General features: G+C 44.8%; 1 protein-coding gene across 1 annotated transcript in view; it reads left to right on the forward strand.

The window, feature by feature from the left end:
* Nucleotides 1–15,754, forward strand: part of psmd3 (proteasome 26S subunit, non-ATPase 3) — a 33,584-nt gene that overhangs the window by 10,658 nt on the left and 7,172 nt on the right. Inside the window, exons 2-7 of the mRNA XM_069906830.1 lie at nt 1,637–1,827; nt 2,618–2,755; nt 3,929–4,065; nt 5,384–5,574; nt 5,971–6,074; nt 6,233–6,347. Coding sequence (XP_069762931.1) covers nt 1,637–1,827; nt 2,618–2,755; nt 3,929–4,065; nt 5,384–5,574; nt 5,971–6,074; nt 6,233–6,347 — 876 coding nt within the window. The remainder of the gene's footprint in view (nt 1–1,636; nt 1,828–2,617; nt 2,756–3,928; nt 4,066–5,383; nt 5,575–5,970; nt 6,075–6,232; nt 6,348–15,754) is intronic.

Here is a 15,754-nt window from a genome sequence, read left to right on the forward strand (position 1 = left end):
AACTTCTTGACTTAAATCTGTGTAAAAGAAAACCTTATTTCCCTGTACCATCAACGGACACGGATATCTACATGCATTTTGAACTGGAACTCGCAAAATAGTTTCCCTGTCTTGATACCACAACGACGATTCAAAACAACTCATGGAGGTTGACCCGGATGGTCTACTTCTTAAGGCTCTGTGTGCCCTATCTAATTCCAAACCTGGAAAAAATTCCAATCCCAATACTTCTGGAATCCTTTTTTTTTAATTATTGGTTCCGAACCCTCAATTTCTTCCGGAATTCCCACTATTTTGACACATTAATCAGGCAGCTTTGTTTTTCCAAAGGGTCTATCTTCAATGTCCTTCTGAATTTCCCATCCAACAAAGGAATCTTCCATTTTTTCTATATTACATTCTACTTGTTCTCTACAGACTTGAAAGGCGCCTGTCATTTTCTTAAAATTATCTTGAAATGTATCCACCATGTTCAAGCATCTATTAACATCAGCTTTAACAACAGAGATATCTTTCTTAACAGAAGAGACTTCACAAATATTATTCATTTTCTCAGTCATGTTCATAAATCCATGATCAACCTGAGTGGACATTTGTGTTGACATATTACCCATTTGATGAGCTATAGATTACAAAATTGTAAAAACAGCATCAAAAGTAGTGTCACTAGTCTCTCCTTGAGGCCTACCTTCTCTCATTTCAGTATCAGTCAATGATTCTTCTTCCATAGCTTCAGTTTGCAAAGTTTTCCCTTGTTCTTTTAATTCCACCAGCAGTTTTGTCACTTTGCCTCTGGTCTGCATACCTACAGACCCAGTCCCAACATAATCAGCCCGTTGCTGACCAACTTCTCTGACAGCCCAAACCCTATCAGGAAGATCACGGACCCGGGACGCACCGCGCATGCCCGGCAGAGCTGGGGCCCGTGCACGCGCGTCTTCCGACGGGCTGCCTCGGGCCTCTGTGCCGCCAGGACCCACACCGGTGTCGCTCACCAGGCCCAATGCTGCAGACTCCGCCAACTCTACAGTGCGCCCGACATCGCGAGCTCGCTGATCAAGATAGGAGGAAAAAATTGGAAGCCCAGCGCCATCTTGCGAGGGTGCCAGGGTAATAGTTAAGCGAGCTAGAGTGCGTTGCTGCTTAGGTCGCTGTCCAATCAATTCCGTGGATTCCACTTGGCTTCATTTCTTCTGTACTCATAAAGGGAGTTTATTCTGAATCTCTGCTTTCGATTTCTTTGTATTAGGAGCCATTGTAGTCTTCAACATTCAGACAACTTCAGAACAAACTTTCAAGACTTTTGAAAATACTTTAATTTGGGTATTTATCAGTCCAACTGGGGAAAGATGGAATTACATTTCTTCTTCCTTTGCCATCAGGCCACGTTTCTTCCCCCCCCCCCCCCACCCCTGTGATGTTGTACTTGATATTTCAGAAAGTTCTTTGAAACAATAGAGCTAGAGGGATGTGGGTTTAACTTTTTGTAGGGTTCTATCTTGAAATGTACACAGCAAGTGGGACCATTCTCAAAGGTGTTACAGGTACACAGAATTGCATGATAGGATTTGTCAGAAAACAGGTGCAATTCCATGCAGTTTAAAACAGATCATCTTAAAATATTCCTTTTTTTTAGATATCAGAGAACATGTCAAGCAGATTGAGAAAGCTGTGTCGAGTAAAGAGCCACGGTTTGTGCTACGGGCTTTGCGGGCACTTCCTTCAACCTGCCGCAGATTGAACCCTACCGTCCTTTACAAGGCCATCACTGGCTTCTTTGTGTCCAACACTGCAACGCGTGATCTCCTGCTCGCTTTTCTCGAGGAGGTTAGTATCAATCAATAAATGTTATATGATTTGAATCAGGCAGGTATTTAGTTGATTATGAAACTCATCCAGGGATTCAGAGGAATGTGTGACAGGTTCGAGAATTGGGCCCTTTGAGCTCAATTTCATGCCTGATCTCTACTTCTCTATCTCTTTATGTTCCATCCTCAGTATGATTCCTAAGAGAATCCTAACTTACTTATCTCATTAAATAATTATTTAACATTTGTCATCTCGTCTGTTGTTAGGAGTTAGTATTGGTTAAATGTGTCTTTTATCCAATTTGGATAAAACTTGAAGCTGCATCACCAACTTCCTGATGCAATCCAAACTAATTACTGAATGACTGAATTTAACCTTTATTGATAGTGATAAAATACACACATTAACATTTAGTTATGCACTTCAGTCAAATAAAAATTGAAGATAATGAAATGGCTATAGGCAGATACACTAATTTAGTATTAGCTAAAAATTAGAATTTAGAACTGAGTTCCATATGAATGAAAGAATGAGATGACTTTAGTATGAAACTTCTTAAATAAGTGATGTGTTAACATGCATTAATTAATCAGTGTACAACGACCATGGGTTTTTCTCTGGTATAAGGCCTCCTCATGTGATAGAGTGATAACTAATATGTTCACCTACATCCCTTTTGGTGCAGAGGACAATGAAGCAGTCTTGCATAATCCAGGAGAGATTTTGGAAAGTTAATTAATCCATGTGATATAACTAGTCAGAGGAAAATAGCTGTGCTGAATACATTGAAATATTGTTCTCTTTTTAGCCAATGGATACAGAGGGAGATGTGCAGTTTCGACCTCGGACGGGAAAGGCAGCCTCAGTGCCTCTTCTGCCTGAGGCAGAGGCTTATCTGCAACTTCTACTGGTCATTTACTTGACAAACAATAAAAGATATACCGAGGTGAGTGGATTTCAATTAAAAGGAGATGTAGCAGAATTTTTCAAGCTGTAAGCCTTTACAAAAGTAGTTTAAGTCCTATCTACATTTAAAAATATATAATTTAATTTGATTTAGCCATACAGTACAATAACAGGCCTTTCTGCCCCATGAGCCTGAGCTGCCCAAATACCCTAATTTTTAAAAAATATTTTTCATTTTTTATAAATCATCATAAAATCTTCAAATTCACAATTATTAACCAAATACCCTAATTAACCTACAACCCCTATACATTTTTTTAAATGTGGGAGGGAACTGGAGCACCCAGAGGAAGGCCATGTAGACACAGGGAGAACATGCAGACTTCTGACAGGCAGGGCGGGATTCGAACCTGGCTCGTTGGCACTGTAACAGCGTCATGCACTAACTCTGCTGCCCAAAATATTGCCTTACAAAATGCTTATATTTGGTTTAATGTTTTTCTATTTTTAAACAAAAACTTTGCATTTTTCAAATCCTCCACGTGTGCCAAATGGCATCGTATCAATTGCACTTGAAAGGCAGCCATTGTTTTATAAGGAAATGTGAGAGGACAGCAATGTAATGAATGACTGGGCATTGCATTTTATCAGCAATGATTGAGGGACACGTCCTGAGCAGACCACTGCCTCATGGTCTACCAAGCAACAAAGAAGCATTCTGGACAGCAGGAATCAAAGAACTGGACTCCATGCCCTGATTTAAGAGGACAAAGTGAGAACATCTTGTGATATCAGAACAATGTTAGTGTTGTTAAAATATTCCAGAACTCTTGGCGGGAGGGTAATCTGACCAAATTTACATTGAGCCATGTAAAAAAACTACTATTCAGGTGACGAAAAGCTTGGTTAGAGCTCGTTTCCAAACAGATGTTTGGAGACAGGCAGTGGAGATTTGCGAGGAGCAATTCCAGAGCTCGGGGCCCCAGAAGACACAGCAACCAATGGCAGAGTGCTGAAAATTAGGGATGCACAAAAGAGCAGAAACTGGAGCAAGGATCCCTGGTCAGTTTCAGATGGGGAAAAAACGTCTTGTTTGAAGATTCTCGTGACAGATTATTCCCCCTCACATTAGTGATCTTGGAAGACTCAGTGAGAATGGAAGTTGGCATTTAAAAACAATATAAAATCCAGTTCTCATTTTCTTCCAATGCAGGCACAGAAATCCACTGATGATCTCATGCAAAAGATCGCTGCTCAGAATCGCCGGGCTCTAGACTTGGTCGCAGCTAAATGTTATTATTACCATGCTCGTGTCTATGAATTTCTAAACAAACTTGATGCAGTTAGAAGGTGAGGGAGTGTTTTTTTTTAAATTTTGGACTTTTAAGCAGAAGTTTAGATTTGTTGAAATTACAGTTCAGAATACAAGGGTTATGTTTTGTAGATTGATGCATTTAGATATCTGAATATGTTTTCAGTGCACTGCACTGTTTTCTGCAACTGAGCTCAAGTCGCTAAAGAAATACAAATTAGATGAAGTCGTACTCTAAATCATCCATTCTCAATGGGGGCCACAATACATTTAAGGGGGACCACAGGCTGGAATCAAATATTTTCCATCTTTTTATATAGTCAGTAAGAGAAAAATATGGAAGAAACCAACTAAACTTGACTGCTTCATAGGGAAGTGGGCCCATAAACTTTGAGCAGAGCCCTAAAGGGGCCATAGCCAAAGAAAGGTTGAGAATAGCTGTTCTAAATAGCTGTCTGACGTATGGATGTGAAAGGCCATTTGGGCTAGGCTGTTGAACAGCTTTTAATCCGAGCCATTGAAGGTCAATGATTTTGAATTGTGACAAGCTTTCTGAATAGTATCGCCCAGTGTAAATGTATTGGCAAGGGTGGACTGGTCTAGAGTTGGATAATTTGTGGAGTTTAAAATTAAGATGTGAATCAAACTGAATACCTGTGAACATGAGACTGCCTTTCTGCCAATAATAAAGGCTGGGTACATAGGAGTAGGATGTTTATTGGGGCTGAATATGCAAGCAATTACAAAAATATTTATTGATTGAAATGTTACCAAATTCTGTTGGAATAATTCAGTGGGATGACATCAAAATTGACCTCTGTGCCACTGAATTCTAGGAGTCCCTTCAATAATTCCCTCTTGCATGTTAGAATTGAGTTTTGCAGTCCTTGGACAATATCCGTTTCAATATCCAATACCCGAAGAGAAATAGCTTCTAATATTCTACTTCCAATTGTGACAGATTCACTGATCAGTGGAAATCTTTTATATTTCACTCTCAAACTCTTCCATTAATTTTTACACATTTTGTGTCTCTCATCCTCTCCTCCAAGGTGATGACAGCCAAGACTTGCAATAATTATATTTTGTCAGAGGTTTGAATCTTTCCCAAAAATGACAGAAGCCTGTAGCCCATAACATCTCCATGGATATGAAATACTCGCATATTCCAGCCACTGGTGTTTGGAAGTCTTCTGCTGACAGTAGATGCTAGTCCTAATATAACTTACCAAATTATACTCGGACTAGCATCTTCTGTGGAAGGTTTTTTTAAAAATAAAGTACAAAATGCTAAAAGTGCTGATGTAGACCAGGGAGGTAAACTTTTCCAAACTGATTAACTTGCTTGTTTTTCAGCTTCCTGCATGCCCGTTTGAGGACGGCCACCCTGCGCCACGATCATGATGGACAGGCCACTTTGCTGAACCTGTTACTGAGGAACTACCTACTGTATAACCTTTATGATCAGGCTGAGAAGCTTGTCTCTAAATCCATTTTCCCAGAACAAGCTAACAACAATGAGTGGGCGAGATATCTCTATTACACTGGTGAGACTCTGTCCAGATGTGCATTATCAAATAAAAGCTATGACTAGTTAAAATGAAAACTGTAACGACTTGTGAGAGAACAAGTGTTCTGAAATATTCCCAATCATGACACAGCACATTAGCCCTTTCCTTTTTTGTGTGTGACTCAGCCTCGTTGCAGTGTTACCAACAATAACTAGTCAATTTGACAGGATTTCAGTAACCAGGTTGTTGGTGAATAAACCTGCAGTGTTTTTGTGCGTTTGAGGTGATAGAATTTGACAGATCCTGCAAAATAAAATTAGCAAGTTACTCATTGCTTTGTATTGCTGAAGATGCAGTTTATGTGTTGAATATTGATATATCCAAGGGATGTTTTGTGGCAATTTTTTAAAGCATCATGTTTGTTACTTTTAGGTCGTATTAAAGCAATTCAATTGGAATATTCAGAGGCTCGGAGAACCTTGACCAATGCCCTACGAAAGGCGCCTCAGCACACTGCTGTTGGCTTCAAACAAACAGTGAGTTTATAACAGTCTTCTGTAACTTTGATTTTCTATTTTTTAATAGATGTACTTTTTCCTTAAAAAAAATTATTACGGTAATCTTAACTAATGAAATAACTCCATAAATGTCATAACAGAAATAATTTTGTGAGGAATGTGCTTTTCATTACCAGGTTCATAAGTTGCTGATTGTTGTGGAGTTACTATTGGGTGAGATTCCGGACAGGCTACAGTTCCGACAGCCATCGCTTAAGAGGTCCCTGATGCCATACTTCCTGCTCACTCAGGGTCAGTACGAGGCAGCCAGACACAAATAATTTAGATTTAAAACAGATTTCAGAGTTAATTTTCCCTTGGAATACTACCCTGAAACATTTTCATGAGCTTCAGGCAGGTGAAGCATGTCTTTTGTTCATTACGTGTCACCAGTGCACTTGTCTGCAATGCAAGTTATTTCGCTGGAATAAAGTGTTTAACCTCATTACACAGCCATAACCCCATCTCAAACCAATCCTCACAACAGTGCATTATGAAAGAGTAATGTTCCAGATAATAGTGGTTTATTCACAAAACAATAATACAGAATTAAGTTTTAAATTAGATCTCATTGGCATCTTTGTTTGAATGTTTTGTCTTTACAAATGGTTGCTGTGTCATTGAAATAGTTACAGTTTATGTTAAAATTGAGCTTGTTTAATTTATAAGATTATATTGATCTGGTTTCATTAACTTCTGAGGTTTGCTTTCACTTCTGTGCATGACCAGCGACAGAAAATTTAGCTCCTCTTAGCCCATAGAAACAACAACTTTTGCCCTTAAACAATAAATTTGAGAAAAGGATGCTCAAATACTGGTTCGTCACTCTTGCAGCAGCTCTCAGCTTGATACAAGGATTACCCCAGGGTGGCAATGCTTAGATAATGTTGCTAATTTAGGACTGTTCTTTATGATCTCATGCTATTTCACAGAGAGGAAGAAATGAGTTGTGGGTGGGATTGTACATGAGGAATACTTTTTAAAATTTAATTTGTAGATTTAAAGCCACAAAAAATTCACGTATTTTACAATATTGCAAATCCATTTAAAATACGTGTATATAAGAAAAAAAATAGAAAGACCCACCCTACCCCATACAAAACAAAAAAGTATAGGACGAGATCTTCAACAGGGGCATTCCTTACTATAAGGCTTCTTCTGATTATACAGAGACCTTTAGGAGAAAGAGAATGTCTGAGTTTCATTTAAATATTTATACCCACACTTTGTAAATATGGGCAAAATATTTTCCAAAATATATGGTAGTTATCTCTTAAATTATAAGTAATTTTCTCAAGTGGTATGCAACTCTGAACTTCCACATTCCATCTCTCCATTCCCAAATCTGTATCAGATTTCTAAGTAATGGTGATACATTTTACAGCTAAAGCAATTTGAACAAACTTCACTTGATATATATTTAATTTAGGTTAGACAACAGACTCGCCAAGGCAAATAGCGCCTTTGGAAGACTACACAAAAGAGTCTGGAAAAACAACCAACTGAAAAACCTCACAAAAATTAGCGTATACAGAGCCGTTGTCATACCCACACTCCTGTTCGGCTCCGAATCATGGGTCCTCTACCGGCATCACCTACGGCTCCTAGAACACTTCCACCAGCGTTGTCTCCGCTCCATCCTCAACATTCATTGGAGCGCTTTCATCCCTAACGTCGAAGTACTCGAGATGGCAGAGGTCGACAGCATCGAGTCCACGCTGCTGAAGATCCAGCTGCGCTGGATGGGTCACGTCTCCAGAATGGAGGACCATCGCTTTCCCAAGATCGTGTTCTATGGCGAGCTCTCCACTGGCCACTGTGACAGAGGTGCACCAAAGAAGAGGTACAAGGACTGCCTAAAGAAATCTCTTGGTGCCTGCCACATTGACCACTGCCAGTGGGCTGATCTCGCCTCAAACCGTGCATCTTGGCGCCTCACAGTTCGGCGGGCAGCAACCTCCTTTGAAGAAGACCGCAGAGCCCACCTCACTGACAAAAGACAAAGGAGGAAAAACCCAACACCTAACCCCAACCAACCAATTTTCCCCTGCAACCGCTGCAACAGTGTCTGCCTGTCCCGCATCGGACTTGTCAGCCACCAACGAGCCTGCAGCTGACGTGGACATTTACCCCCTCCATAAATCTTCGTCCGCGAAGCCAAGCCAAAGAAGAAGAACCCCTCTAATATCACCCAATAAAAATTTCATTGGACCCTGTGGGAATTTAACCCATGCTATTCGTTCTGATAAATTACCTATTTCCAACCAAAAGGGTTTAATCTTGGTCACTGCCAAATAGAATGCAGAATTGCACCAACTTTCTGTCCAGATATAAAGCATAAATCCAAAAAGGTCTTTTATTTATTTTAGTGGTGTCAAATATAACTGATTAATACATTTATATTGTACCAACCTATACCTCACATTTATTGTACTTTTCATATTTTCTCCACAAACTCAATCCAATTGCGCTCATCTATTTGCTTATTTAAATTTACTTCCCATCTTTGTCTTGATTTATTTTCCGAGCTTTCTTTTGTAACAGCCTAAACATTACTGAGAAAAATTTATTTGTGTCTCCATTGCACAACAATGGCTCCATCTTTGTATCTGCCGGCAGTAGCGGATCTTGACCAAAATTTTCACGTAAAAATTTTGTAACCTGATAATAACAAAGTCTGGTGTTCTCAGATACCTTGAACTTCTTTATTCAACTGAAAATAATAAATTTCCCCACTTCAAAACAATCCTCAATCTTCTTAATACCTTGACATTGCCAAATATTTAAAAAATTGATTTCCCATAGAAAATGGAATAAATCTACTTTGAAATAAGTGTGTTCTTCTTGACATTAAACCTCCTCCAATCTCTTTATCAATCTTATTCCAAATCTCAATTAAATGTTTCAATATAGGAATTTCTCTATTCACTGTTAACAATCTTGAATTCCACTTATAAATAAAGTTTTGTGTGTTTGCTTCCTCTATTTTTCTGAGTTCTATATTCACCCAAGCTGGAATCTTGTCTAAGTCATATATTACATTAATAAATCACAACTGGGTTGCTTTAAAATAGTTCATAAAATTGGGGAACTGCAAACCTAAATCATACTATAATTACCCTGATATCAAAAAGAAATCTATTCTCAAGTAAGAATAGTGTCTATGAATTTAAAAAAATCTCTCTTTAGGATTCAGCCTACGTCACATATCTATTAAATTTAATTCCTTTATCAAACTTAATGTAATCTTTGCTGCTTGAACTCTCACTACTGATTTTATTGACTTATCCAATGTTGGATCAAGATGACAAATCAAATTGCCCTTTATTAATACCTTTTCATGTGATGCTGCCAAATGTAAAAATGTATCCCATATAAAATCTTCATCTACATTTTGTGCATAAATACTCGTAAGTATCCACATTTCAGAGTAAATTTGACAATGAATCAGGATGCATCTCCCCACGGGATCCATTATAACATCTTGGATTTTTTCCGGAAACATTTCTTAAATTAATATTTCTACTCCTCTTTAGAATTAAAAGATGAAGTTGCCACTTGACCTACCTTTTTAATTTTAAATGATTTTTCTCTGTCAAATTACTCTCGTAAAATTGCAATATCTACTTTAATCTTTTTTATATGAGCTAGTATTTTTTCCTTTTAATTTTACTCTTCATCCCATTAACATTAAAACTAAGAAAATTTAGTGTATTATTTCCATCTATTATCTTAAATCCAAATCTCTTTCAGTCACATTCTCCCAGGCCTCCTCCATTGAACCCAACCAACTCCTGTGAACGTCTCTGTCCCAAGGAAAAAAATACAGAAAAAAAAGTTCACAATACATGAATTACTAATACATTAATCAAAAATTTAATATGAACCTCCAAAAAAATGTTAAATAAAGGACAAACGGCACTATTCCCCTCCACCATACAGGTTGGGGGCTCGTGCCACAATATGGCTCATAATGGATAAGCCAAGAAAGGAAAAATGCTGCCCCTCCCCACCCCCAGGGGAAAAATAAATGACAATATTCATGAAAACAGTCTCTCACCCGCTGCTTCAAGGTCAGCATTTACTTGATCTTCAATTATAACTGTTTCACTCTGGACCTCTTTGTAACTCCTGTTGACAGCTTAAAACTTGCATCTGTGTGGCTCTTTGGTGCAAGCTGTATCTGCACCACCTCCCTTTGTAGTTCTCGTTAAGGACTTGAACTTTCCACTCTCACTTGATGATCTTCCTTAACTGAACTCAAAGACCCTTGCTTCTCCTACTTCCACAATAAACCTAGGTCAGTTATTGTCCAGAAGCACCTTTAATGTAGCTGGATGTCTGAAAGTAAACTTGTAGCTTTTCTTTCAAAGGATTGCCTTCACTGGATTGAATTATTTTCTTCTGTTCATCACTGCCTTACTCAAATCCACATAACAGAACATTTTATTCCCATCAATGATCTGAGGTTCCGTATTTTGTCTTGCATTTTGGACTGCTAATCTTAATTTTTTTTCTTTATCTTGATAGCATAGACATTTAACCAGTATAGCCCTGGGTGGTTGATTTGGCAGTGGCTTCCTCCTTAAGGCTCTATGAGCTCTCTCTAACTCAATTCCATTTGGAAAATTTTCTTCTCCCAGAACTCTAGGAATCCATTTTTGAAAAAATTACACAGGATTTTCACTTCCTTCAGAATCTTCCGGGGGTGATGTCCGGGCGCCCGGGGGTGAGGTCGGGGCGCCCGGGGGTGAGGTCGGGGCGGCCGGGGGGGCGAGGTCGGGGCGGCCGGGGGGGCGAGGTCGGGGCGGCCGGGGGGGCGAGGTCGGGGCGGCCGGGGGGGCGAGGTCGGGGCGGCCGGGGGGGCGAGGTCGGGGCGGCCGGGGGGGCGAGGTCGGGGCGGCCGGGGGGGCGAGGTCGGGGCGGCCGGGGGGGCGAGGTCGGGGCGGCCGGGGGGGCGAGGTCGGGGCGGCCGGGGGGGCGAGGTCGGGGCGGCCGGGGGGGCGAGGTCGGGGCGGCCGGGGGGGCGAGGTCGGGGCGGCCGGGGGGGCGAGGTCGGGGCGGCCGGGGGGGCGAGGTCGGGGCGGCCGGGGGGGCGAGGTCGGGGCGGCCGGGGGGGCGAGGTCGGGGCGGCCGGGGGGGCGAGGTCGGGGCGGCCGGGGGGGCGAGGTCGGGGCGGCCGGGGGGGCGAGGTCGGGGCGGCCGGGGGGGCGAGGTCGGGGCGGCCGGGGGGGCGAGGTCGGGGCGGCCGGGGGGGCGAGGTCGGGGCGGCCGGGGGGGCGAGGTCGGGGCGGCCGGGGGGGCGAGGTCGGGGCGGCCGGGGGGGCGAGGTCGGGGCGGCCGGGGGGGCGAGGTCGGGGCGGCCGGGGGGGCGAGGTCGGGGCGGCCGGGGGGGCGAGGTCGGGGCGGCCGGGGGGGCGAGGTCGGGGCGGCCGGGGGGGCGAGGTCGGGGCGGCCGGGGGGGCGAGGTCGGGGCGGCCGGGGGGGCGAGGTCGGGGCGGCCGGGGGGGCGAGGTCGGGGCGGCCGGGGGGGCGAGGTCGGGGCGGCCGGGGGGGCGAGGTCGGGGCGGCCGGGGGGGCGAGGTCGGGGCGGCCGGGGGGGCGAGGTCGGGGCGGCCGGGGGGGCGAGGTCGGGGCGGCCGGGGGGGCGAGGTCGGGGCGGCCGGGGGGGCGAGGTCGGGGCGGCCGGGGGGGCGAGGTCGGGGCGGCCGGGGGGGCGAGGTCGGGGCGGCCGGGGGGGCGAGGTCGGGGCGGCCGGGGGGGCGAGGTCGGGGCGGCCGGGGGGGCGAGGTCGGGGCGGCCGGGGGGGCGAGGTCGGGGCGGCCGGGGGGGCGAGGTCGGGGCGGCCGGGGGGGCGAGGTCGGGGCGGCCGGGGGGGCGAGGTCGGGGCGGCCGGGGGGGCGAGGTCGGGGCGGCCGGGGGGGCGAGGTCGGGGCGGCCGGGGGGGCGAGGTCGGGGCGGCCGGGGGGGCGAGGTCGGGGCGGCCGGGGGGGCGAGGTCGGGGCGGCCGGGGGGGCGAGGTCGGGGCGGCCGGGGGGGCGAGGTCGGGGCGGCCGGGGGGGCGAGGTCGGGGCGGCCGGGGGGGCGAGGTCGGGGCGGCCGGGGGGGCGAGGTCGGGGCGGCCGGGGGGGCGAGGTCGGGGCGGCCGGGGGGGCGAGGTCGGGGCGGCCGGGGGGGCGAGGTCGGGGCGGCCGGGGGGGCGAGGTCGGGGCGGCCGGGGGGGCGAGGTCGGGGCGGCCGGGGGGGCGAGGTCGGGGCGGCCGGGGGGGCGAGGTCGGGGCGGCCGGGGGGGCGAGGTCGGGGCGGCCGGGGGGGCGAGGTCGGGGCGGCCGGGGGGGCGAGGTCGGGGCGGCCGGGGGGGCGAGGTCGGGGCGGCCGGGGGGGCGAGGTCGGGGCGGCCGGGGGGGCGAGGTCGGGGCGGCCGGGGGGGCGAGGTCGGGGCGGCCGGGGGGGCGAGGTCGGGGCGGCCGGGGGGGCGAGGTCGGGGCGGCCGGGGGGGCGAGGTCGGGGCGGCCGGGGGGGCGAGGTCGGGGCGGCCGGGGGGGCGAGGTCGGGGCGGCCGGGGGGGCGAGGTCGGGGCGGCCGGGGGGGCGAGGTCGGGGCGGCCGGGGGGGCGAGGGTCTTTCTGAAATCCGGAAAATTCTGAAATTCTTAAACACTGTCCCCCAAGGGTTCCGTATAAAGAATAGTGTACCTGTATATCTATGTTTTCCATAGTTTCATTTCTCTGCTTTTCCCAGGCAGATTCTGAACTTTCAACCTTCTCACTTCTATCCATACAAAAATCCACATTATTTTTAACTCTGCACATTCAATTTGACTCTCTGAACTTTTTCTTTAAGTTTATTAACTTTCGCAACATATTTCATCATGTCACTTCTGAAGTTCTGTATATTTTCTCTTAAAATATGGAATTAACCCATCATTAATGAGGAAAGATCCTGTATAGTTGAGCCTTGACCATTGATCTCCAAAGAACCCCATTACAGCCTCCGCTTCATCTGTTTCTTCTTGGTCTCCTTTTTCCTCTTGATTGCTACCGGTCAAAAAAAAAAACAGGTGTTTCTGACAGCATTTCTGTCCCAAGTTGCAGTTCCTTTGTTCTGACAGCACTACTAGTAGTGACACTGTTGAGTCTCCATTCAGGAGCATATTCTTCCATTTCGCACATGCACACTACAGTCTGGTACTCTTTGGAGAGATCTGCACAGCTCCAGCGCCATCTTCTCCAGTCCCCCAGAGGGATGGCGCTGTTGCCGGCTTCAAGTAAACTGTCATCACTCAAGTCGTTTATGGAGGCAACGGAGCCTGAGGCCCAGGCTCCAATGTTAAGGTAGGCCGCACCTTCTCCATTTTGTGTCTTACAGTTTTCTTGTTTCTTGCTGTCTTCTTTCATCTACCAGCCGTGCCCATGCAGGTAGGTTCTGGAGGTCTTTGGTAGGCTTTGATTTATAAAAAAAAAAAAGTTTTTATATTCGAGTTTTAACTTTATTCCCCCAAGAGAGTCTTAGGTCAACCTCCTTCCCTCACGCCATTACTCTCCACTCCCCCGTACATGAGGAATACTTGGACAGATGATTGGCAGAGGACAGGGATAATAGTTAGGCAGTAGGGTGCGCTAGAATATTGTGCATAAGGGTCTGAATGAATGAATTAACCAAAGAGGATAATTAACAACGTTAAATAGTTGGAGAAAGCGATTTCCTGAAATCATTGGTTCTTGTAGCAGTGATCCAAGTATTTATTGCTCAAGTAGCTCTGAGTAATCAAGCTTTCAAACCAGTTTTGGTATTCTTGTGATTCTCATGAGCGTAGTAGAATCTTGTGCAAATGATGTCACGGAAACACTACTCCATTTGGCATTGTAACTCATGCTGAGGGGTTTCCAGGTACAAGCCCATTACTGGCAGAGAAATACTAGTAGTACTTTCAATCTGTTGTCTTGAGATCCAATGTGAAAATGGACTTTCAAGCCCAAAAGCTTGAAAATCATTGGATTAGAGACTTTCCTTTGTATTATTTTTTAACTGGCTGATTGACATAAAGAGCACCTTGCATTTTTGGCCAGGATATCATAAAGATGTCTTGCAGATACTGAGAAAGATCGGGAGTTCTTTTTGATGTGTTGGGAAGGGTCTTTTAGTCAGTGGTGGATTAACCATTAGGTTGAGTAGGCTAAGGCATTGGAGCCCTGAAGGTAAGGGGGCTCGTCAAACAACAATAGAAATAAGAGTTACAAAAATAGAAATGTAACTTTAATGATGCCAGAGGGAACTAAGGCACAATATTAAAAGTATTTTAAAATTGCAACAACTTGTAGCTTTCAACACTCCTGTCAATTGGCTGTCACCTATTGATACATACCTATGCAAATAACAGCAAAGGCTAATATCCATGAAAGCATAAGCATTTTTAAAAATTGAATGGGTTGTGTACTCGATGTTGATTCCATCATTTGTTGGCCTAGAACCAGTCAGGATTTCATTGTGGGATATTTTTAATTGCCCATTGACAGCTCAATGATATTTTTCTGGCATATGATTGGTATATCATGGAGTGACTGAGCTTTCACATCAAAAACTTGGCAAAGTTGTCCATGCCAGAATTTGCCTGCCGTCTATCTGTAACTACGTACCCAATTGTTGTTATAGTGTTAATTCCAACAACTGTAGCATAACGCAAGTAAGTATAAATAACCCCTACACTTCAGGAAATTTTATTTTCTATTCATATACAGTTACACGGGGATGGGACATGAGAGTACTAGAAAACTAATGTTAATAACATTATTTGATTTTTTTTTCCTTCATGTATTGCGTTTCTTTGAAATAAGATAAAATCCACTCTTAATACACAGGCCAAGTACTTGAACATGTCCCAGCTCCTCTCTGCGCAAGCAAACGAAAGCACCATGTGAATGTATTCTCTGAAACAGGCAGATTATCGATGTAGTGTTTGTTTCCTGTCGGCCTCCTCAGAAATTAAGGGCAATGTGTTACAGGCTGGAAAACAAAGCAATCTGACAGTCACAAAGTAACCACTGATCGAATTCAGCGTCGACCCAAAAAAAAATCAGAATTGGTAATATTCATACAAATTAGCGTGGACTTTAGTGAAGTCTATATCCAATAGACTTTCAATAAAACATGTAATTTTTATCTGATTATTTGCACTTTTTAATTTTGAAGTTCATAAGTGGAGAGTGCCAATTTTTTTGCTAGATACCTTTCATACTTGTGAACATTTAATCTAACCATAGGAGATGACCTCCATGGAGATGTCCATTTATTGTGGTGAAATAAAAACACCTATTCAAGTTGTAATTGTTGTTGAAAAAACCATTTCCTGTCGTTATATGAAGGTAGTAACGCTGAGCTGCATTATCAGATTGAACAGAGGCCGCACGTTATATGAAGCCAAACTAAATGTCTCTATTCCAATGAGTGTGTGAACAGAAGAACCTGTGTTTTTGATCAGATGTGACTTGTCAACGTGGTGTCGCTGTTTACGAGCACGATCAGTTGCTTTGTGACCCTGTGGTACAGGTTATAATACTGTATTGTGTAAATACAAAGTTTTTAAAAAAAAAAACAATGTCGCAAAGCAAACACATGACGTTTTCTGAATTTTAATCTGGTATTGCAAAATGCTTTGTGGTT

Source organism: Narcine bancroftii, chromosome 12 (assembly GCF_036971445.1).
Source record: "Narcine bancroftii isolate sNarBan1 chromosome 12, sNarBan1.hap1, whole genome shotgun sequence".
NCBI classification, from domain to species: Eukaryota; Metazoa; Chordata; class Chondrichthyes; order Torpediniformes; family Narcinidae; genus Narcine; species Narcine bancroftii.